Consider the following 24,886-nt stretch of genomic DNA (forward strand, 5'->3'; position numbering starts at 1 on the left):
TGCTCTTATTGTTGGCTTTTATTGTTGGCTTTATTTGATTTCATTGCATTGGATCATTGCCTTCCATCTCTGGGACATGACTTTGAATTCCATTTACACCAACTGGGGAGGAATCTCCTGGTTATGTGTTGTGCAGTACAATATTGCACTTAGTTTGTTGTTAAATTTAGCAAATTGATTTTGATCTGGATGCAAGGATAGTAGAAACAGTGAGAGAGGGTTGAATGGGCACAGTGAAAACAATTAAAGTGCTGTGGGGAAAGAGAAGGGAAGAAATGAATGGCTCCTATATAAGAGGCAGGTATAGACTTGATGAGACAAATGGCTTTCCTCAGTTCCATAATGAATCTTTGTTCTAAATGGTGTTAGGACATTAGCAGGCATTCTTTTGAGTTTGGGCCAGAAACAATTGTTGTCAGGAGATATGAGTTAACCACTACTATTAACGCAAGTTCCCAAAGTATAAGGTCTTCCATTTCTAAACAGGAAGGAAACATAGCCCTTTCCCTGTAGGGCACCTGTTGACATGAGCAATTGAGTTCCACTAATTCCTCCATCTCTTAGCTTTTATTCACATTACATCAGATGTAGGGTTCCAAAATCATAAAACACTCTGTGACAGAAGAATCCATCTCCAGCTCTTCCATTTTGGATCCCTTTACCAAACCTCCTCAAACCTCCGCATGGGTGGCACAGTGGCGCAGCAGTAGAGTTGCTGCCTTGCAACGAATGCAGCGCCGGAGACCCGGGTTCGGATGCTGTCTGTACGGAGTTTGTACGTTCTCTCCGTGATCGCATGGGATTTCTTCAGTTTCCTTCCACACTACAACAACATACAGGTTTGTAGGTTAATTGGCTTGGTAAATGCAAAAATTGTCCCTAGTGTGTGTAGGATAGTGTTAATATGCGGGGATCGCTGGTCGGCGCCGACCCGGTGGGCCGAAGAGCCTGTTTGTATCTCTAAACCAAACTAAATCACTAATTTTCATTCCCCTCCTCCTGGTTCTATCCACCTATTACCTACACATTTCACCTACTGGATCCCCTCCCCCCATCTGGTTTAATCTGCCCGTCATCTCATTGTCTTCCTTACTTATCAGATCCAGCCAGTAGCTTATGTAGTATCACTTATTCTTCTCCAGTAGCCTTCACCTTCACCCTCCCCTCTCTCTACCTGACCCCATCTGCCTTTTTTTCCTTTATCCAACTTCACCTATCACCTTCTCGGTCCAACTAACACCTACTGACCCTGTCTCACCCCTCTCCATCTCCACTTTCAGTCATGTTGCAGGGCCTCAACCTGAAACATCAATTCCTGATGCTGCTCAACCTGCTAAATTCCTCCAGCATTTTCTTTTTCACTCTCAGACTGCATGGTCTTTGCTGGAAATTGCCCAGCTGCAGGGCTGCCAACTCTCACGCTTTGAGCGTGAGAATCACGCCCTCAAGCAAACTCTCACTCCCTCACGCTGATCAGAAATTTCTCACGCTCTGTGGTGAGAAATTCTGTGATCAACAAAAATTTCAAAACTCGGATAAACTGCATGGTCCATGGGTGTTGGAGAGCCGGGGCTGAGGGAGGGATGGAAGCAGCGGGCGGATACAGATGCGGGGAGCCGGGGCTGGTGAGTTTGCGGGGCTGAGGAGTATTTGCGCGGCTAACAAGTCGCTCGCTGCAGCTTCGGCCATGGTGCACAGTGCGAGTGTCCCGGGCCGTCAGGGCCGTCGGAAGCGCTGCTGTCGCGAGAGTCTCTGTGCCGTGGGGACAGACTCTCAAAGGGAGGTGGGGAGAGAGAGGAAGGAGACAGGGGGAGAGAGAGGTGGGTGACAGGAGAGAGAGAGGGGGAGAGACGGGGGGGGGGTGAATGGAGAGAGGAGGGAGAGGGGGAACGAGGTAGGGGAGAGAGGAGGGGAGTGTGAGGTGGGAGAGGGGGGAAGAAAGAGGGGTGAGAGGGAAGAGAGAGAGGGAGGAGAGAAGGGGGGAGAGGGGTGGTAAAAGAGAGGGGGAAAGAGAGGGGGGTGAGAGGGAGAGAAAAAGAAACGGGAAAGAGAGAGAGATGGTGGTGTAAAGAGATAGAGACAGAGAGGAGAGAGGGAATGAGAGGAGGAAAGAGAGATGAGAGAGAGGGGGGGAAGAGAGGTGAGAGGAGAGACAGAGAGAGGGGAGAGGGTGTGGAGAGGGCGAGATAGAGAGGGAGGGAGAGAGGGGGAGAGAGAGAGGGGAGAGAGAGAAAGAAAGAGGGGGAAAGAGAAGAAAGAGGGGGGATGAGAGGGGAGAGAGAGTTAGGGGAAAGGAGGGAGAGGGTACGAGAGAGGGGGGAGAGAGGAGAGAGAGGGAAGGGGAGGGTGAGAGTGGGAGAGGGGAGAGAGAGGGGTGAGAGGAGAGACAGAAGAGACAGAGAGGGAGAGAGAGATGGGAAAGAGAGATGGAGGGGAGAGATAGAGGGGGAGAGAGAGAGTGTATCCTGGAGGACAACCAATGGCTGCTGGAAGTAAGTACCAAGCACTGGATAGAAATGGTGGAAGATAGTGGACTTCAAATGGGGGTGGTTGGAGAAAGCATCCTGCTTGCCTGCTAGATTTTCACTTACTGTAACTGCAGGAAAAATGTTCCCGATGTTGGGGGCGTTCAGAACCATGGGTCACAGTTTAAGAATAAAGGGGGGGCCAGTTAGGACTGAGATGGAGGACAAACTTTCTTCACGCAGAGAGTTGTGAATCTGTGGAATCCTCTGCCACAGAAGGCAGTGCAGGCCAATTCACTGGATGTTTTCAAGAGAGTTACATTTAGTTCTTGGGGCTAACGACATCAAGAGATATGGGGAAAAAACAGGAAAGTGGTACTGATTTTAGATAAATAGCCATGATCATATTGAATGGCAGTGCTGGCTCGAAGGGCCGATGGCCTATTCCTGCACCTATTTTCTATGTTTCTATGCTTAAGTATATGGCAATAAAACTTGATCACATGATTTTGAAGGATTCATGCATGGTGGAGGTATAATGTAGTCATAGAGTGATACAGTGTGAAAACAGGCCCTTCAGCACAACTTGCCCACACCCACCAACATGTCCCAGCTACGCTACCTGCTTTTGGTCCATACCTCCAAACCAGTCCTATCCATGTATCAGTCTAACTTTTTCTTAAATGTTGGGATGGTCCCTGCCTCAACTATCTCCTCTGGCAGCTTGTTCCATATACCCATCACCCTTTGTGTGGATAAAGTTACCCCTTAAAAAGTTACCTCTTAAAAACACTTCATACAAAAAACATTGAAATCACACTTCTACAGTGCCCTAAAACAAGATTTTAATACATCAAATTTCAAAACGTTCCTACCCTTGGAGGGGGGACCCCCTTCTTCCACACCCTCTCCCCACTCGGTTGCTCCACTCCCTCACCGGGTACCCCCAAGGCCAGTGATCAGTGATCGCACAGCCTCCCCCCTTTCAAAAACGCTCCAATCCAATTTAAACCACATATATTGTATTCAAGTGTAAGTTAAAAGACTCGCTGCAGTATGCACCACATTGCACAATTCCAATGGGAGGGGGACACCTTACTCCCCCCCCCCCCTCCCCCCGGTCGCTATGCTCACTCGGGCTTGGTCTCTCGCAATTTCTCACTCCCAACTCTCGCCCTGCAGCTGTCAGTTCTCTTATTTGAAAGTACTTCTATAAATTCGGGGGGAAAAATGGTCATTAACATGCATAGCGCACAGCATAGCAATCCAATCTTTGAAGGTTTCATAATTACCATTATATATATTTCAGACACTGCCAGCAGAGGCTGCCATTTTGTCTGCCTGCAGACTGAAAGGTTCAGGCCACCCACAGAGATGGCAGCGTGGTCTTTCACTAACCAGTCTGTGTTAAACTTCTCCAGGGATTGTGGGGATATACAGTGGCTAGAAATGAAATTTCAAACTTAATGACTTGGAACCAATGGTATGTGAAGGGTTTCTGTATTTGAGTATTGTGGAACCCATCCTGCAATATAAAACTTATTGCATTCATCACGATTCTAGGTTGCAGGCAATATTTCAGAGCTTGATTTCTGTATTTACCCGAGCTGGACAATTGGTTTACTCTTGGACCTCTCTACAGACACGCCTATATGTATGCATTTTTCAAATTGCCCACAAAGTTGGGCATATTTCTAATTAATGCAGTTCCTTCATAGTTTTGAGTCGTATTTTAAACAAGGTTACACTATTATTGTTTGTGTTTAATGTGTATATATATGTGTAGTAACTCAAAGTGTGACACAGTACAAAATACTCTTAAGCTCAAATAGGTAACACTAAAATTCTTGGTAGTTCCACACACATGGAGATTTGTTTAGGGCAAATAACATCACCAAAGCAGAGGATGAGGATCATAAACAATTAGAAAGAAGGGACGATCAGAGACTGGAGAGAGTTATACATTTGGAGCACATGGTGAGAAGTCAGGATAGACACAAAATGCTAGAGTAACACAGCGGGACAGGCAGCATCTCTGGAGAGAAGGAATGGGTGACGTTTTGGGTCAAGACCCTTCTTCAGTCAGGAGATATGCTTAACAATTTCATAATTAATCTAAAAAATAATCTATTGGAACTTTGGTGCATTCTTTGATTGCATGCTCATGTGGACTAGTTGTCGAGTATATTCTGTCAAATTATTAAAGAAAGTGGAAGCTTGTCAATGGAAATCAAAATTAACAAAGGTGTAGGATCAGTGAAAGATAAAACTTTTATACCAACAGTCTGCTAAAAGATACTTGCGGTGCTTCTAACTCTGGAGTTGAGGCAATGAGTGGCCACATCTCAGACAAGAGTAAAGTCATAGAGTGATACAGTGTGGGAACAGGCCCTTCAGCCCAGCTCGCCCACACCGGCCAATAATGTCCCAGCTACCCTAGTCCCACTTGCCTGTGCATGGTCCATAACCCTCCAAAGCTGTCCTATCCATGTATCTGTGCAACTGTTTCCTAAATGATGGGATAGTCCCAGGGTCAACTACCTCCTCTGGCAGCTTGTTCCGTCCACCCATACATGTTCCACATGTGTGAAAAAGTTACCCCTCGGATTCATATTAAATCTTTTCCACCTCACATTGAACCAAAGTGCTCTGGTCCTCGATTCCCCTACTCTGGGTCAAATAATCTGTGCATCTACCCTATCTATTTCTCACAAGTTAAGTCAACTTTATTTGTCACATACACCTACAAGATGTACAGTGAAATGAAAGTGGCAATGCCTGCGGGATTGTGCAAAAGTACAGAACAGAACCAGTATTTACATTTGTAAAAAAAAAAGATACAACAGCAATTACGCCCCGGTGAGATCAGAGTTACAGTCCCGATGGCCTGTGGAAAGAAACTCCGTGTCATCTTCTCTGTTTTCGCAGCATGACGGCGGATGCACTTGCCTGACTGTAGCAGCTGGAACAGTCCGTTGCTGAGGTAGTAGGGGTCCTTCATGATCTTGCTGGCTCTGGATCTGCACCTCCTACCTCCTGTAGGTGTATAGGTCCTGCAAGGGGGGGGGGCGCGTAGTTCCCATGGTGTGTTTGGCCGAACAAACTACTCTCTGCAGAGCCTTCCTATCGTGGCAGAGCTGTTGCCAAACCAGATTGAGATGTTTCCAGTCAGGATACTTTCTACAGCACCAGAGTAGAAGGATTGCAGGATCCTCAGAGACACTCTGAATTTCCTCAGCTGCCTGAGGTGGTAAAGGTGGTGCCTTGCCTTCTTCTCCAGTGCGGCAGTGTGTGTTGTCCATGTCAGATTCTCTGTGATTTGGACTCCCAGGTATTTAAAGCTGCTCACCCTATCCACAGTAGTCTCATTTATCCCCAGTGGCGTGTACAGCCTCGGTTGTTGTTGTGCCCTTCTAAAGTCCACAATCAGCTCCTTAGTTTTAGTGACATTCAAGAGGAGGCTGTTGTTCTGACACCAGAGTGAGACAAAGGGTTGCAGTCTCGTGTGTCCCGCTGGAATCTAATCCTCGCCCTGAGATCATCCATCTTGTTTTCCAGGGACTGGACATTAACAAGAAGAATGCTGGGCAGAGGTGCACGGTAGGCTTGAGTGCTTAGCCTGTTCCGAATCCCCCCCCCCCGCTAACCTCGATGCCCTTTCTGACTCTTTCCCGGAGCTGTGCTCCTATTGTTGTTGCCGTGGCTCGCTCTTATTCATGGAGTTATCTATCATCTGGAGCCTATTCATGATTTTGTATACCTCGACAAGATCTCCCCTTATCCTCCTACGCTACATGGAATAGAGAACCAGCCTACTCAACCTCTCCCTATAGCTCATGCCCTCTAGTCCTGGCAACGTCCTCGTGAACATCCTTTCTGAACCTTTTCAAACTTGACAATATCTTTCATATAACATGGTGCCCAGAACTGAACACAATATTCTAAATGCAGTATCACCAACGTCTGATACAACTGCAACATGACCTCCAGTGGCTACAACATGCAAGTAGCCAGCCTATTGTCTGAGATGTCCTCATTTGTTAGGGAACAGAGGTTCCCCTCTTCTATCTGATGTCTCCTCTGTATCCTGCAGCTCCGCTGTTTGCAACATGACCTCCAGTGGCTACAACATGCAAGTAGCCAGCCTATTGTCTGAGATGTCCTCATTTGTTAGGGAACAGAGGTTCCCCTCTTCTATCTGATGTCTCCTCTGTATCCTGCAGCTCCGCTCTTATTTCCCCTACCCCCAATCACAACAGGGACAGAGTCCCCCTAGTCCTCACCTTTCACTCCATCAGCTGTTAAATACAGCACGTAATCCACTGAAATTTATGCCACCTCCAATGGGATCCCACCATTAGTCACATTTTCCCATTTCCACCCCTTTCACTTTCCGCAGAGACCGTTCTGAATGGATCAATGAATGAATGATACTGTATTGTCACATTTGACACGTCACAGTGATATACCCAAAGTATGAAAAGAGTCACCACATGAAGGGCGCCGGCAAAGTTACAAGTATTCCACTTTAACACAAACCATTCTTAACACATTCCATGCTGGGTCCTCCATTGTTCTCCCTCTCGATGGCCCCCCCACGCCGGATCCCCCTTTGTTTTCCAACTTGGTGTGTCCGCAACTCCCTGGTTCACTCATCCCTCCCACCTAAACCACCCTCTCCCTAGTTACATTCCCCTGCAACCGCTGGAGATGCAGTCCCTATACCTCACCCCTCATCGGGGGAACCCGACAGTCCTTATCGGAGGGGCAACACCTAATATTCCGCTTGGACAGTCTGCACCCCAGTGGCCTGAACATTGATCGCTCCAATTTCCAGTAGCCCTTGCTGTCTCCTCCCCATCTCAGCTCTCCCTCAGCCCTCTGGCTCCCCCTCTTCCTTTCTTCTTCCCACCCCCCCACCCTGCATCAGTCTGAAGAAGGGTTTCTGCCCGAAACGTTGCCTATTTCCTTCGCTCCATAGATGCTGCCTCACCCGCTAAGTTTCTCCAGCATTTGTGTTTACCTTCGATTTTCCAGCATATGTAGTTCCTCCTTGAACAGTCCTTTCAGGTGAGGCAGAGGTTCACTTGCACCTCCTTAAACCTCATCTCATGTATCCGTTGTTCTCGGTGTGAATTCCTATATATTGACAAAACCAAGCGCAGACCGGGCGATCGTTTCGTTGAATACCTACAATCGGTCCACCTTGATCTACGCATCTCCTGGTTGCCAAACATTATAACTCTCCAATCCATTCCTATACTGACCATTCTGTCCTGGGCCTCCTCCAATGTAAGAGTGAGGCCACATGCAAAATGGAGGAGAAGCACCTCATATTTCGCTTGTGCAGCTTACAACCCAGCGGTATGATTATTGATTTCTCTACTTTCAAGTAACCCTTACATTCCCTCTCTCTCCATCCCTCCCCCACCCCAGTCATCTTGCTAGTTTCACTGTACGTATTCCTTCATTATCACCTCTGCCAACAATGGACCATTGTGAGCTCTACCTTTTCTGAGTCACCGGTGCCGGGTCTGATTTGTTCTGTACCTTTTCACACCTTTAGTTTCCCTCTTCCCTGACTCTCAGTCTGAAGAAGAGTCTCAACCTGAAACATCACATTTTCCTTTTCTGCAGAGATGCTACCTGACCCATTAAGTTACTCCAGCATTTTGTGTCTATTTTCGATTATATGAAAGACCTGGCCATTGAATGTATGTCAGTATTGTAGAAATGCCATAAATCATCAGACTTGGGCTGGAAGTGGTTATAAGACCATTCCTGTGTGCCCATAAAGATTATCTGTAAAAGATAATTATTTAGTATTAATCAACACTCGCACTAGGTGGTTACAACAAAACTGCTGGTCTGAAGGTCAGGGGCCATCACATACACACAACAGAGGAATATCTTTGTCTTATATATCTTTGTCTCTCATAGCTTACACCATCTCTTGTTCAACAACTTATGCAGAGCAATTTGGAATGAAGCTCAATTTTACTTCTCAATACCACTCAAATGAGGAAGCAGATAGAACAGTTAGCACGGCAAAGAAGGTTTTGAAGATTATACTGTGGGACGGCAATATGTCAAAGCCACATTTCCTCTCAGCTATCCACATTCCAATCTTGCGGCCGTAACTCAAAACTCAGTGAAGAGGTTGACACAAGGAGAAGAGGTTTAGTCTGAATTATAGATCTAATATAGTGACACCTCCCAGAAGATCAGATATACAAGATGGTTTATTGTGGAAATAATGGAGTTGTATGGTTAAATAATTATCTCGTGAAAATTGGTGAGAAACTCAAGGATGCACGTAGACCTCTTGTGCCTCTGTACAATGCAGAGAGTGTGGCCAAGAAGGCTGTGTGGTCAAAGTTGTTCCAGTTGTTCGAAGCTTTCAACGAAATAGAGATGGTTGAAAGCTTGAAGTTCTAAGGAGTAAATGTCATAAGTTCATAAATTATAGGAGCAGAATTAGATGATTTGTCCCTTCAAGTATTTTATGCCATTCAATCATGGTAGATTTACCTATCTATCTCAACCCCATTCTGAGTTTTGGACGTAGCCCAGACCATCACGCAAACTAACCTCCATTCAATTGACTCCATCTACACTTCACGCTGCCTCGGCAAGGCCATCAACATAATCAAGGATGAGTGCCACCAAGCAAACTCCCTCGTCTCCTCCCTCCCATCAGGCAAGAGGTGCAGAAGTATGAAGATGCATCCCTCCAGATTCAGGAACAGCTCCGTCCCAGCTGTTATAAGGGAACTGAACCATCCTATCACCAACTAGAGAGCAGTCCTGATCTACCACCTAACTCATTGGAGACCCTCAGACTATCTTAAATCAGACTTTACTGGACTTGTTCTTGCAGTAAACGTTATTCCCTTCATCCTATATCTGTACCCTGTGGTCAACTTGATTGTAATAATGTATAGTCTTTCCGCTGACTGGATCGCATGCAACAAAAAAGCTTTTCATTACACCTCAATACACGTGCCAATTAACTAAACTAAACTACATTTTACATTTTTTAATTTAGAAATCCAGAGGACAGTCAACATAAGCTAACAATCATTGGATTCAGTGATGGATGATACAACATCTGGCAATATCCTGAGTTCAACAAAAGTAACATAAGACACATTGCCCCTAACCCATTGCAAGAAATGTCTGTAACATTTGCAACTACAATACAATTCTGATAAATTAGCATTCTTCCAATTTTCATGGAGCTAATTAGCAGATTTTCCACACATGATTTTATTTCCATGAACTTTTAAGTCACGTTTTTGATGTTACATAGTAATAAAATAAATTTTCCTGTAAACTAGTAAGTTCAAGGAGAGAATGGAAAACGGCTCAGTGAAGCTTGGGAACTAGATCCCTGCTGAGCAAAGGGGTGTGTGGCAAACAGTTCCTAGTATGTCATATGCTGAACTATCGGAATTTCTGAATTGTCCAATGGCGGATTACCAGACTTTTATTTTATGTTAGAGCCAGTTGATATAGTTTTTTAAAAAAGGAATTGGACAGTATTTGTTAGAAACAATAATTCATATTTTAAAGCTGTCTTCCCTTTTATGAGTTGGGTCATATGACTGACCCATCACTATGCTGCAATGACGTGCAATGTTACAGACCTGGCTGGGAAGGCCTCTTGAAGTCTTGAACTGCCCAAGGCTTTTGAGCTAGTGTTTCATTTATATTAGTCTGCACATTTTATAGGGACTGTGAAGAATGCACCGATCACACTTTTCACACCATTTGAAGCTATCAGTGGTGGCCATTGTGATGGTGCAAAGATGAAAGAACACTGATGGCATCTTACATAGTTTGAGGTTTTGGACTTCTTTCCGTTACTTTTGCCGAAAAGCAGAAGATGATTTCAGTAAGATGTCTTTTGTTTCTCCTGGTATTCTTCACTGAGGAAGGTTATGTGTTGATGTGCAGAGAGCTTTTCCTTCTTTAATGAGCAAAACTCTAACAAAGTTGGTCCATTCCACTTCCTGATAACAAGATTCATCAAGGGAAGGTTTGGGCAATCGCTCTTTTCTCTTTCACTGTGAAGTTCTGACAAAGCTTTTTTCTTCCATGGTGCTGCCTTATCTGCGGAATCATTTTTGTATTTTTAACTTGTATGCTTGAATTCCTTTTCTTATAATATATCACTTATGATGATGTGTTTGCTGCTCTCAGTCCCTGTAATTGTGGTACATTTCCTGTTGGTATCTGGAGGTCAAACCAATTATGATATGAAAAATCCATTGATTATACGCTCTTTCTTCTCTGATCATTAAAAACACATTCAACCTGTCTATAAAACACTGAGAATCTATCACTTTCTTCCATTGTAGAAAATAAATATCCCATTATTCTTTATATCATGGAGCTGACCTCTGCTCTTAGCTCTCATAAAGGAATTTGGGTGCACATATGTGAGACTTGTGCATGAAATAGAATTAAGTCATATAACTCAAGCTATTTTATGTTTTTCCAAATCTGTTCAAAGGGTTGTATTCTACCTCTCATGGGAAAGCGTGATTTTTGTTTAGAGTGATAGTGTGGAAACAGGCCCTTCGGCCCAACTTTCCCCACACGTGTTGTGTCAACATGTCCCAGCTACACTAGTCCCACCTGCCAGCATTTGGACAATTTCCTTCCAAACCTGTCCCATCCATGTAATTGCTTCTTAAATGTTGGGATAGACCCTGCCTCAACTACCTCCTCTGACAGCTTGTTCCATACATCCAACACCTTCTGTGTGAAAAAGTTACTGCTCAGATTCCTATTAAATCTTTTCCCCTTTACCTTAAACGTATGTCCTTTGGTCCTCAATTCACCTACTCTGGGCAAGAGACTGTGCATCTACCCGATCTATTCCTCTCAAGATCTTATACACCTCTATAAGATCATCCTTCATCCTCCTGCGCTCCAAGGAATAGAGTCCCAGCATACTCAACCTCTCCCTATAGCTCAGACCCTCTAGTCCTGGCAACATCCTCGTAAATCTTTTTTGTACCCTTTCCAGCTTGATAACATCTTTCCTATAACATGGTACCCAGAACTGAACACAATACTCTAAATGTGGCCTCACCAACATCTTATACAACTAACATAACCTCCCAACTTCCATATTCAATACTCCCAACAGCCAATGTGCCAAAAGCCTTTTTGACCACCCGATCTACCTGCGACTACACCTCAGGGAGCTCTGCACCTGCAGTCCTAGATCATTCTGCTCTACAACACTACCCAGAGCCCTAACATTCACTATGTAGGTCCTGCGTATGTTAGACTTCCCAAAATGCAACACCTCACATTTTTCTGCATTAAATTCCATCAACCATTCCCCAGCCCACTTGGCCAATTGATCAAGCTCCTACTGCAATTGCCACAACCATCTTCACAATCTGCTAGACCACCCACTTTTGTATCATCTGCAAACTTGCTAATCTTGCTGTGTATGTTCTCATCCAAATCATTGATATTGATGACAAACAGTAACGGGCCCAGCACTGAACCCTGAGGCACACCACTAGTCACAGGCCTCTAGTCCGAAAAGCAACGTCCCACCATCACCCTCTGCTTCCATCCATGAAGCCAATTTTCTATCTATTCAGCTATATCTCCTGGGATCCCATGCGATCTAACATTCCAGAGCAGCCTATCATGAACCTTATCAAATGCTTTACTGAAATCCATATATACAAAATCTACTGTTCTGCCCTCATCGACCTTTTTGGTCACATCTACAAAAAACTCAATCAGATTTGTAAGACACGACCTCTCACGTGTCTTGCACCAAACTGACTATCCCTAATCAGCCCTTCTCTGTCTAAATGCCTGTATATCCTATCCCTCAGAATATCCTCCAATAACTTTCCAACTACAGATGTTAAGTTCACTGGCCGAGAGTACCCATCATTTTCCCTGCAGCCCTTCTTGAATAAAGTCACAACATTTGCCATCCTTCAGTCTTCCGGCACCTCTCCTGTATTTAAAGACGACTCGTAAATTTCAACCAGGGCTCCCGCAAATTCCTCTCAGGATTTTCATAATGTCCTTATGGTCGGATCAGGACCTGGAGATTTGTCTACCTTCATACACGATTGTATTTTTAACACCTCAATTTGTAAGTGCAAATTGCATGTCTTTCAGTAAGCAAGGATATTCGTGCAAGACTCAGCCCTGCCTTATACTAGCATTCTGACTCTTTCAGTCATTTAACTATGAGTGTTGCCTTTCAGTTGACAACGTGCTGCAAACAACCAATTACAGCTGATCTACAGTTTCTGCAAACTGCAAACATGATTGAAGTTGAACAATTTAATTACATTTTATGTTCCATGCTTCAGTTTTTGAAAGTTTAGTGGAAATAAATAATTCATCATTAACTATTATTAAAACTATTATTATTTTGTCAGACTGCTCTTCATTCAGCCCATCCATTTTAGGGCTCCAGTCCAAAAGCACAATGGTCATTATTACATCAGTGATGCTGCAAAGATCCTCTCTACCATTTGTTGCTTGGTTCCACTTTCTAAAGACTACACAGTCAATCAGCAGCTGTAGAAATAACTGCATGCCATGTGAAGACATTTGGTCCAATTATATTAAGAATAACCCAGGGTTAGAATAAAATAACTCTCAATCAGCTCCCCCATGGACCTACATTGCAGTGCAACATTAAAACACAATAGTCAAAAGATCCCAAGTTCAGTCAGAGTACCAGGATAATTTGGATTGCTGTACTTGGGACTTGGAGCTAAACATTGGCCAAGGGTCTGATCCTGAACACTGAGCCTTGGTTGAAAGTCACTGTGGGTAAGAACACAGTTCTTGGTTGCTCTGTTTTCTGTGAGGGGGTCAAGTTATCTCAAAGTATGTACTGTCTAAGTTCAAACATGATAAAAGAGAATTTGGGCAGGTACCTGGAAAACTTAATTTGCCAAGATTTGATTCAACTAAAGAAAATTGAAGGAAAATATTGTTAGCTGCATGATTTTGGAATGCAATTGGATTGATTTTCTTTGTTTATCTTGTAGAGCACGTTCAATTAAATGGATTATTATTATTTCTGTCAAATTATCTATATGCAATCTGGTGTTTACCTAGATTATAGGCTCAGCTACTCATTGGATATGTTCGTTGAGACATCAAATGTCTGCCAAGAGGCATTCATTTTGTTTGCTTGGTTTTCTGACTCTTCCTATTTCCCGGAAGCTACATTAACCATTCTTGGAATCCCAAGATTCCAAGATGACACAGCAGCCCAGGAAAACAGCAATCCTGTGTCCACGCCTGACAACCTCTTGAGAATTTTGTTAAAATTCTATTTATCCAACTTTGTTTTTATGTAAACCATTTCTGTCAAATGTTTGAAATTCAAGATTTTCCAGTTCAATTAGCCTTCTGTTTATCGATACATAGTACATTTAACTCAACTGCATATGAGCTACAAGACTAGTTACATGCATTCCGTGTTAAAATTCCAATTGATAGATTTCATATTGAAACCTATCATCCTGAAATCCAATCCTTTCCTTAAATTCAATTTAATGAAAAGTTCTTTACATGCCAACTTGAATGATGTGGCAAGTTTTAACAGAGATTCAATCGTGATCTCACCAGAGCGAAAAACTCTTGAGATCATGGGAAGCAGTAGAAATTTGGCATTAAAGTCCAAAGCATGTCTCCAAAAATGTAAACATTTTAAACTTCACATTAATAAATAAATATTACTTGTCAGAATATTTGACATCTAAGCATTTTCTTGCGCAACAGCAGCAGTTTTTTTGTTTTACGGAATTTTCACGGGATTTTTAACAATATCTTGTCTAAGTAATTAGATACCATGCAATACTCTGACAGTTTTAGCAAATTTCCTAATTTTTGGAAATTCAGTGTTCAAATTTGGAACGTTTGGAAATTCAGCATTGTTTACAGCAGTAAAAAAAAATCATCTGGATCACCTGTCACATCAAATGAGAACAGGAACAGGAGTGGGTAATTTGACATCATAAGTTTGTTCTGCCATTAAATTAGATCATGTCTCATTTCTTTGCTCACTAAATTTACCATCTTGGTGGCATATTTATCAATGCGCCCAGTGAATAAAAATCTGTTGAAGATGTATCACCTTCCAATTCCATTTTAATCATCCCATGTAAGATACAGATAAAAGTTTGCCCATCTGGAATTTCACAAACTGGCATGCTGCAGTAATTGACAGATTAGAGGAAGTGGCAGGTCCAGTGATGGGATCGTACTGATGGAATTAGATGGGTTAGATGAGGGGTAGGCCATTTAGAACGGAGATAAAGAAAAACGTTTTCACCCAGAGTTATGAATCTGTGGAATTCTCTGCCTCAGAAGGCAGTGGAGGCCAATTCTTTGGATGTTTTCAAGAGAGAGTTAGATAGTTAGATCTTAAAGATAGCGGAGTCAAGGGAATATGGGGAGAAGGCAGGAACGGGGTACTGATTGTAGATGATCAGCCATGATCACAGCGAATGGCGGTGCTGGCTCGAAGGGCCGAATGGCACCTATTATGTATTGTCTATTGAGACAGCACTGAAAGACAACTGTGGAAGATGGAGGGGACAGCATTGGGCCAACATTAGATTAAACTCCATCTGTTGCATAGGACACATGCATTTACTGTATGTGACAAAAGTTATTAAGATACTGATAAGTGTGGCTTTTAATATTTGGATTAAATGGCAAAGGATGCCTTCCTTCAGTAAAAACTTTCTACAAAATTTTTATTTTTTAAATAATCTGGATTTTTTAAATATATTTTTAAGAAACATTGACTTAAAGGGAGGAAACTTATACACAGATTTTAATTTCAAGATAATGTATGTTTTAAAATATTAAATTTTTGTCATTGTGATCATATACCTGGAATCATTTTATCTCGGCTCTTTCAAAAATGCTGATAATTTAAAAAATAAAAAATCAGTTGAAAGTATGTCCCCTTCTTTCTAACTCAGGAAATATGCACAAACAAAACTGAGCATGGGGAATTCATAGTTTGGAAAGCATCCAACTCTTGAACGGAAGAGCTTGTATTTTATAATTTGGATTTATCCTGTTTGAATTTCATGAGGCTAGATGTTGAGAACAAGCTGCTCCCTGTGCTACACATACATTAAAAAAAAATGCCTCAAAATCAAAAGGCATAGTTATCCTTCCCTCAAATATTTTGGAAGTAAACAAATACAAAATGTATACAACTTTTACACATGCATTTGCTATTATTATAAGAAATTATTGTTAATTGAAAAGTTTGCTTGACCCATTGTAACCATGATTTCAATACTTTTGGAAATGTATGTGTTCATTTCTTATTCCTCTCTACCCCACTGAGACACATCTAATTTATTTATTTCAATCATAGCAACAAATAAATAAATGACACAGGAGGAAACCATTATATCTAAAATAAAAACAATATAGATTATTCCCCTTTCAAGTTGATGGTACGGCTTTCTTGGCCCTGCCATATCAATTAGATATGCTCCTGGTATATCTAGTTTTTCAGAGTGTCATGAAAATCTCTGCTCCACTAGCAATTCAGATCATAGGTTTTAGACCACCACCAAACCTTGGTAGATTTCAATTACGTTAACCTTTCTAATCCTTCTATTAATAACCTTAAATCGATGCCACTTATTGACAACGAAATAGCTATTACAGTACTACTTGTTCAACATATGTAGACCCCCTCAATGTTTTGTACATCTCTTCAGTTCCAAAGTAAATAATTCCAGATTAGCCAGTCTCCTCATAACAACAATTCTTCTGCCCCTGCAATGCCTCTGTAAAACTCCCACACCGCTCACCAGTGCTTTCATATTTAAGTTTAAAAATACTCAAAACGCTTCCACAGCTATTTCTCCCTTCCACCATCTCCCTGTGCAGGTCACCCTGACTACTGTTGGGCTCTCATCTACTGAAGCACACTGCCTGCCCAGCTGGCTGTCGTCAAGTGAGTCCAGGTGTGGAGTGAATCCACTCCTCATGCAATGCTCCACTTGCACTTATGAACCTGGCTCTTACCTGATGGAGGCTGTCTGTAATACAATTCCATTGGTTCAGCCAGCATTCCCACGGTTGACCTTAAATTCTGAATAGCTCAGTGTCATACCTGAGAATATGTCGACCTTCAGAACTATTAATTTCTTCATTTCTGCATGAAACTTATTTTATGTCATTCCTATTTTCTACCCTGATTTCTATCCGGTCAGAAAGAATGAAAATCAAAAAATGTGCTGTTGCTGGAAATCTGAAATCTGGAAACACTCAACAGGTGAGGCAGCATCTGTGAAAAGAGAAATAGAGGTAATATTTCATATCCTAAACTCGTCGTCAGAACTGGGAAAAAGAAAACAAGTATTTAGTTAAGATGTAGAATGTGGTTATGAGGAGAGTTTGGCGAGCCTGGAAGTTTTTCCTTTGGATTCAAAGACACTGAAGAGAATTTCAATTGAGGTCCATAAAACTTGTTCTCTCTCTTTCTGTCTTGAGTTTTTTCTGGTTTTATTATGGACCTTGCAAAATGTCTCAAAAGCTTTGGGTTCCTTTGGATTCAAGTGTTTATGACTTCTTAGGATTCTGTATTCCTTATGTTATCCTTATTGGTAACTATTATTTCATTGTTATCACATGTACCGTGATACAGTGAAAAACATTGTGTACAATCCAGTTAAATCAAATTATACTATATATGAGTACAATCAGGCCATACTCAAATACAACAGGCAGTGTAAAAAAAAATACCAGAGTGCAGAATATAGAATACAGCATATTAGTTACAATACCATATCCAAGAGTTCTATATCCCAGAGAACAGTTTCCTCTGGGAAGTATCAGGTCTTTGAATGGCACTTCATAACAATAAACTTAATTTTTCCCAAAATGTTGAGGCCTGCTTACACACTTAATTCATCCAGCTTAACATTCCCCTGACAACCTAGTTTTAATACTACAGTTCATATTACCAGTGGACGGAAGTGCATAGGTTTTCATCTTTTGGTGAAAATGCTAAACTGGAGAGTTGAAGGATCTATTTTTCTTTAATGAGAAAAATCCTAAAACTAGTCAAATTTCAAGTTGTGAATGGGGTTTGTACTCTTGACGTTTGTAACCATTCACTGTACAACTAACGTTGTGGTGACGTAACAGTTATCATTTTAGCATTGAACATATTTTGGCTGGTTGTAACTATCTGGTATGGGAGTCATGGTTGTTTGTTATTGTGAGATAAGGCCATGTGACCACAGTTTAGTGTGGTAACACACAACGCCATTAGGTTCCGATGGTGGCAGCGTGCTAAGCCACGCCGCATATTGAGGGTTGTGTGTGTTACTGTTGGAGGACCAACACCCATTTAAGCAAAGTCTTAAACCAATACAAAGTAATATTTTGATCACTCATTGGTCCACACCAATAACGATAATTTCCCTAATCGTGCAGACTTAGCCACCACTCACAATCCGTGTTGAAGAACGCTGCTTCCCCATAATAAATTGGTTCTGCAATATGTTAAATTAAATGATTTTGTTGGGATCCAAGTAGTGCAGTCCAGTCGGGATGTTTGGCTGAAAGGGAGGGGCTGCAATCTAAGTCTCTCTTCCAGCAATCTGTAAGCAATCTGTCGAGTTTTGCACATGTTCTTGCTTCAAATTCAAGCCAAACTTTTCTTCTCCCATCACATCTGACTCTTAAATATGCAGATGTATTTTTTTTAAACATTATGTAGTGCATGACCTCCCTCATGGGGTTTCCATGTTTACAGCAATTTTAAATTTGTGGGGACAGGAACTGAGTTTTCATTTTTGCTGAAGGGAGTATTAAAAACTGAATCTTTGTTCCACTATGAATAATGAAGGTTTATATGTGCTCTCTGATATCAACCCTGACAGTTGAATTGAAATTATATTTGGCTACTTTGATTTTATTCATTCATTAGCCAAAGTTTTACCTGTACCTTCTCAGTGTGTTGTGAAAAAACCTGTCTGTTGCTTAGGGGAATTATCTTTACACTACGCAGAGAATGATTAGAGATGAGTACATCTTTTCTTGATCACTAGAGATTGTCATTGCATTTGTGCCTTAAAATTGTTTTTTGTGCTACAGCAGTTCAAAACTGTGATAGCAGTTGGGGGGCGTGGTGCATAGTTGACCATTTAACTTTTTTTCTAACTTTAACATTCAGAAGAGAGCTAGCTTTTATGTTGTACATTTCATAGATTCATGGTATCTCAAAGTGCTTCCTGATGGAGGATAATCATGTTAGTGATGGAAGTTGAGAATTAAATGCTAGCCAGAACATGAGATGACCTCCCCTTCTTTGGTATCATTTTCATCAGATCATTGTCATCAGAAAGACAGCACCTCTGCCAGTACAGTGACGAATTAACCTAGATAACGTGCTCTGTTTTCTTGACTGAAGTTTGAATCCATGCCTGGAAAATAGAATAACACTTAAGGGAATGAAGCAAATGTAGAGTAGCTATCTGTTCCTTGTGAGTCTGACTTGTGCAGTTTGCGTAAACCATAGAGGCACAATAGCCCCACAACTGTTGTTAGTCCTAGTCTCTTGAGCATCTAAATAAATACATTTATACAGTTGGCACTGGATGCTCCTGCTGGAGGTAATCCTACATGTTCTAGGGCAGGGTGTTCCAGGATGAATCATGGGCATTTATTTCCAAATCATGATGGTATGAGGTTTGCAGTAAGGTGGTGTTCGCACACATTTGCTGCCCTTATCCTCCTTGGTAGTAGAAGTTGTGGGTTTGGAAGGTGCTGTCAGAATAGCCTAGGCAAGTAATTGCAGTGTATTTTATGGATGATGCATATTTAGCAGCTGTGTGCCAGTGGTATAATAATTGAATGATTAGGATCAATCATGTGGTTTGTCGTAACCTGGATCATGTTATCCTTATTGAGAATTATTGAGGTTGCACTCACTCTGGCAACTGTTCTCCTGATTCATACTTTGTGCATGGAAGAAATGTTTGTTTGGATTTCAGGAGATGTGTTTCTCACCACAACATACCCAGCCTCCAGTCGGCTATTATAACCACAGTATTTATTTGTCTGAATCCAGTTGCGTTTCTGATTATTGGTGATCCCCAGAATATTAAAGGTGGACAAAAATGCTGGAGAATCTCAGCGGGTGAGGCAGCATCTATGGAGCAAAGGAAATAGGCAGGGTTTCGGGCCGAAACCCTTCTTCAGACGGCCCGAAACGTTGCCTATTTCCTTCGCTCCATAGATGCTGAATTTCTCCAGCATTTTTGTCTACCTTCAATTTTCCAGCATCTGCAGTTCCTTCTTAAACATCCCCAGAATATTGATAGTCAGGGATCAGCTATTAAATGTTAAACCCTCTTGTTTTGGATGGTCATTACCCAGCACTTTTGTCGTGTGAATACTACTTGTCAGTTATCAGTTCATGCCCGAAGACTATATGGTGACTGGTGTGCAAAAGCCATCCCATGTTGAACAAAATCATGTACAGGCAACTGCCACTACTCAATGAAAGGGCTCATTCTTGATCTGGAGTGAGAGACTAAGAAAAACGTTATCTACGTCTTCAAGTATAGGCAAGTTCATTTACTCAGCTATTACGATTAGAATTAAACATTGTGAAATGATCAGTGAACATCCCCACTTATGACCTTAATGGAAGGGAATTTATTGATGCCGAAGATGGCTTGGCCTTGAACTCATGCTGTAATGTCCTGAGACTGGGACAATTATCTGCCAACAAACACAATTATCATTTTTTTTGGCCGGTGTGTTTTCTTCTTGGTGCCCTTTGTCTTAAGCTTTATCAGAATTCCTTGTTGCCACAAACCATCAAAATACTGCCTAGATGTCGAGGACCTGACCTTCAGAATTTAGCTCGTTGATCAATGTTGTGACCTTTGCTGTGTTAAGATCCAAACCTAAGTGATCCTTACAAGATTCAAACTGGGCATTGATGAACAGTTTATTGATGAAACCTTAATAGCATACTGTAAGTCACCTTACATCACTTTGGTGATGATTGAGTAGATTAGTTAATTTTATTAGCTAATAATGAGTTTGCTCTGTTTTTTTGTGAATGAGACATACTTGGGCAATTTGCATGTTGTCAGGTAGATGCAGTGTTGTGTGCAGGAACTGTGCAGGCAGACTCAGCCTGTAGCAGTCATTCCTCCTCAAACCGTTAAGATGGTCAGAATAGTTCAGAAGACTATCCTTGCCCTATTAACTTATAGAAGATCCAACTGGTACAGAGGATGCATAGAATTACACTTTACCACATGAATCAACGCAGGTACACAATTGCTGGAAAAAAAAATATCTTTTAGTGAAATCTTGGTCTGGCTTTGAATAACTGTGAATAATTGCTGGTCCTCCCAAAGCATTTCATTTGGTAAACTTTCAATTGTAAAATGATTTGTGAAAGGCACTGTTCCATAGCACAGTTGCAAGAACGCAAGTTGCGAGAAAAATTCAGTTACAGATAAGGTAAATGAATGAGTAAACAAGTTGGCTAACAGAGTATAATGTGGGAAAATGTGAAATTCTTTGGGGCAACGAATGAAACAACAGATTAACAAAGGATTTTGAAATTTTTGATTCAAAGCTAGTATTACAGGCATAGCAGAAAATAAGGAAGGCTAAGGAATGCTGTATTTTATTTCAAGGAGTGGTTGGAATATAAAAGTAGGACAAACTTTGTATGAATGGTCAGGACAATAGTAAAACAAGATATTAGAGTATTGTGCAGTTGTAAAAAGCTTAGTATAATAATTGGTGGTTGCTTCTGTGTTTAACTTGGAATTGTCACGTAGGAAGATCATATCCAATGTGTCTCTCGATGGATGGGAGCTGCTCTTTGGCAGGGTGTTATTTGTAAGGGCACAGGCAAAGATTCTCTTTGGGAAATTGTTCTTAGTTACTACAGTTAAACTTGTTTCCTTACTTGAAGATGGTTACGACCTTGACATCTGCAAGGTTCCTTGGTATAGCTTCTCTTCCCAGATGTTGTCAGTGACTGAAGTTCTTCACTATTGAGTATTAGGATTCCGGTGAAGATACTGCCTGAGGCCATAATTATATTTTGAGTTCAGCTATTGCTTTTCAATCTTGAACACGAGGACATGATCTCAAAATATGGGAGGAACCGTTGATAACTGAGATGAGGAAACATTTCTTGCGTGAAAGGTTTGAGCCTCCAAATTTGCTGCGGAGGCTGAATCCTTCAATATATTTCAAATTCAGCCTGACAGAATTTAATCATCACGGGAATTAATGGTTATGGGGAAAGGATGGGAGAGTACACAGCAAAAGTAGATGAGGAAAATTAGATCAGTCGTGATCTTATCGAATGGTGGAGCAGAACATATGGTCTACTCCTATTCCTAAAGTTACTTGAGGCATCAGATGGTTAGTAACGTAAGACCAGGGTACCGGTTCTTTCACTTCTTTTAAGCAAAAGTATGAATCTGAAAAAAGAAAGTTGTAAGAAGATATAATTGCTGAGATGAAGGTCACAAATTGAACGTTAAGTGAGAATTCCTGTTCTTTAGCCCAGCCATCAGTTCACTGGATCTGTAAACTGGGATCGGCTGTGTTTATTGTTTTCAATTTCATTGTTCTGGGGCCGATGCATATGACAATTAAACATTGTTGCCTCTTACATGTATATGAAAAATAAGTGATTATAAATATAGATAAATATTTGATTAGGACAGAATTAGGTAAAAGTATAAAAAGGCTAATGGAATATGTTGCTGCTAACCAAAAATGTTAAGTGGAAAATAGAAAAAAAAAATTTAAACGCCGTTTAGTGCCTATCATGACAGAAGAAAATCTCTAAATACTTTAAAGCGGATTCACAGGAGCAAAATATAAAATGTGGAATGAGCACTTTTGTACACTGAGTTCAAGAATGTTTCAATGGTCCTAAAGCTTTGTTAAATAGATTAGGAAACAGATCTATAGGCCTTAATCATTTGGGCATTGAACTGTGGTTATTTGGCTGGTTTGGTAGAGCTAGTTTAAGAGCTGATTGTAGACCTGCAAAATTGGATAGATTATTAACATAATTGACTGTAATTGCCAATATAATGCAGCATGATTTTATGCATTTGCTTGGACCTGTCTTTTTATTTAATGTGAATCAGATACAGAAGTCCACAGAATAACACTTGATAGTGTATGCAAGTTTTGTTAGTGTACAGTGAATTCTCATGCTTCTATCGTACTTTGAATCTATTATAGGTGTTTATCACACAGGTGGTTACTGATCCCTCCATCTTGGTTGGGAGTATGTTGGGTGGGTGCTTGTTATATTATAATGAAACAACTTAAAGATGCATTAATGCTTTCCCTATTTATGTTTTTCTTTCCAGTTTGGTAATGAAGAGGAGCAGCTGGAATGGGCAAAAAGGGAGAGTGAAAGAGCAGAACGTGAAAGATTAGAGCGGTTACACAGGCAAGAACAAGAAGATCTAGAGCTTGCCATAGCACTCAGCAAAGCAGAAATGTCAGATGTGTAAATAGTGCCATGGCCCATTCAATCAAAAGCATGCGAGCTGCAAGACAAAGGGCAGAAGAAATGGGAAGGGCAGAGGAAATGATTGGACACTGGGTGTTCTGAATGTACTGGATAGTAACTGGCTCAAAACCCCACTACTCTAAATGGCACTGAATCAATTACATGGACTCCACTGGAGATGCAGAATGTGATGATGCGCAGCGAATGTACCGTGTAATTCAAAAGGAGAGCAAATCCTTTATTATTCTCAGTGAATCGGCAATTTCAGCTGCGTTCATGCACATGAAAGACTTGAAAGCTTTGATGCTGATGCTAACTTTACTTGCGATATTGAAGAGAAAAAAGCCAAACCCCTCCCACACTCTCTCCCAAAGGAAACTTATATAATATATATGTATAAACTGCCCAGTTTGTTATTCTTTTTGTGTTGCAAAATGCCTAGTGGTATTTTCGCAGACTTTAAATGTACAGTGTCCCATTTCATGTTTTATATTAACCCTCCCACACCTTCCCATCAAACATGCCTTAGTGTTACTGCGCGACTGCAGTAAACTAAAAGCCCTGGACAGGAATCACCCTGTTCCAGTGGAGCTTATTAACCTGCAAAGACTTGTACATTATGTCAGTTATACTTGTCTGATACACTGTTGTGTTATTGGAAAAAATATCCAATTGAATTAATTGCACATTTCTTTTCTTTAATATAATAAATGTGAGGAGACATTCCTGTACAACTGGATAATTCAGTGAACTCCCTGAAGTTTCACTTTTTTATTTCTGATTGTAGCATAATGAAAATGTGTGCAGAGTAACCCAAGTTCTCTCATTGTCTTGTGTATTCTTCTGGTGCGTCATATGAATGTGCAGATTATTTTTCTTCAGTACTATACCTAATCAAGTGATATGCCTAGAATTCTGAGCCCTTTGCAAAGAGAACAAAAGGAACCTGAATATAGTAGAGACTGAAATACTTTGATAATCATGAGAAATGGGATGGCATTGCTTTTAAACTGTGCACAACTGGAATGAAACACTTTTCAGAATCAGGTACTGCCTGTTGTTTAACAAGTTTTCTAAATATAATGCTTCCAATGCAGAAAGTTGCCTTTTCCCTACCTATTTTAGCCTTGTACTAAAGTCTTCTTCCAGTTTATTGTTTGACATATTGGCAATAAGTTCTTGCCTGATATCTGTGCACTCTATTACACGATCAAAACTGTTTTCTTTTGCATTTTTAATATATTTTCCATTGTGTTGTATGATGTAAGAGTAATGAACAAGGTTTAAAAAACAGCTACAAAGATTCTAAATACTCCACTGTGATATAAATATTACCTAATGTTGTTGGTTAATCCTTAACTGTCCTTTTCTATTAGTAGATCCCAGCAATTCAGTAGCTGAACTATCAAAGTCCCTGTTAATAATATCCACAACTGAGTCGTATGTTGAGTGTTGTTATCAGGTCTTAACACATTAAGATCAGCCTACTAACATTGGGAGTACATCAGGGGCCATTTCTGTACACTGAGTTAGACAGCCACACAGCAGATGTTTTTAAAGTTTGCTTGACATGTCCTACAATGCTTTGAGGTGCAGACGTTGCTTCAAGGTTAAATGTTGATATGAAAAATGTGTATGCCTTTACTTAATATCGACTGAAGTTTCTTGTGCAATGCTATTTGTCAATTTAGAACCTTTCTGATTATTGCACATATCTGTAAATATTCTCACCAGACATGGCTGGTTTTGGCAGGATTAAGATTTCACGGGTGAAATTCTTTCACAGTCCATATATGCTGTGCAGAGATTTCCATATCTTTGACATCACATTGAGGACCATTCATAT

The 24,886-nt window shown here is 41.1% G+C and overlaps 1 protein-coding gene across 8 annotated transcripts in view; it reads left to right on the forward strand.

Annotated features, from left to right (window-relative positions):
- The window catches only part of eps15l1a (epidermal growth factor receptor pathway substrate 15-like 1a), a 231,422-nt gene extending 207,290 nt beyond the window's left edge, over positions 1-24,132 (forward strand). For 4 of the 8 annotated variants that reach the window (XM_055658739.1, XM_055658734.1, XM_055658732.1 and 1 more), the window contains one exon: positions 22,895-24,132. In XM_055658739.1, coding sequence (XP_055514714.1) covers positions 22,895-23,041 — 147 coding nt within the window. In that variant the 3' untranslated portion in view covers positions 23,042-24,132. Of the gene's footprint in view, positions 1-6,023; positions 6,066-16,726; positions 16,789-22,894 lie in introns of all 8 variants that reach the window. The other 4 variants (XM_055658736.1, XM_055658738.1, XM_055658735.1 and 1 more) reach the window with 3 other exon arrangements.
- Positions 24,133-24,886: the final 754 nt, after the last annotated feature.

The sequence above is a fragment of the Leucoraja erinacea genome, chromosome 29 (genome assembly GCF_028641065.1).
Source record: "Leucoraja erinacea ecotype New England chromosome 29, Leri_hhj_1, whole genome shotgun sequence".
NCBI lineage: Eukaryota > Metazoa > Chordata > Chondrichthyes > Rajiformes > Rajidae > Leucoraja > Leucoraja erinaceus.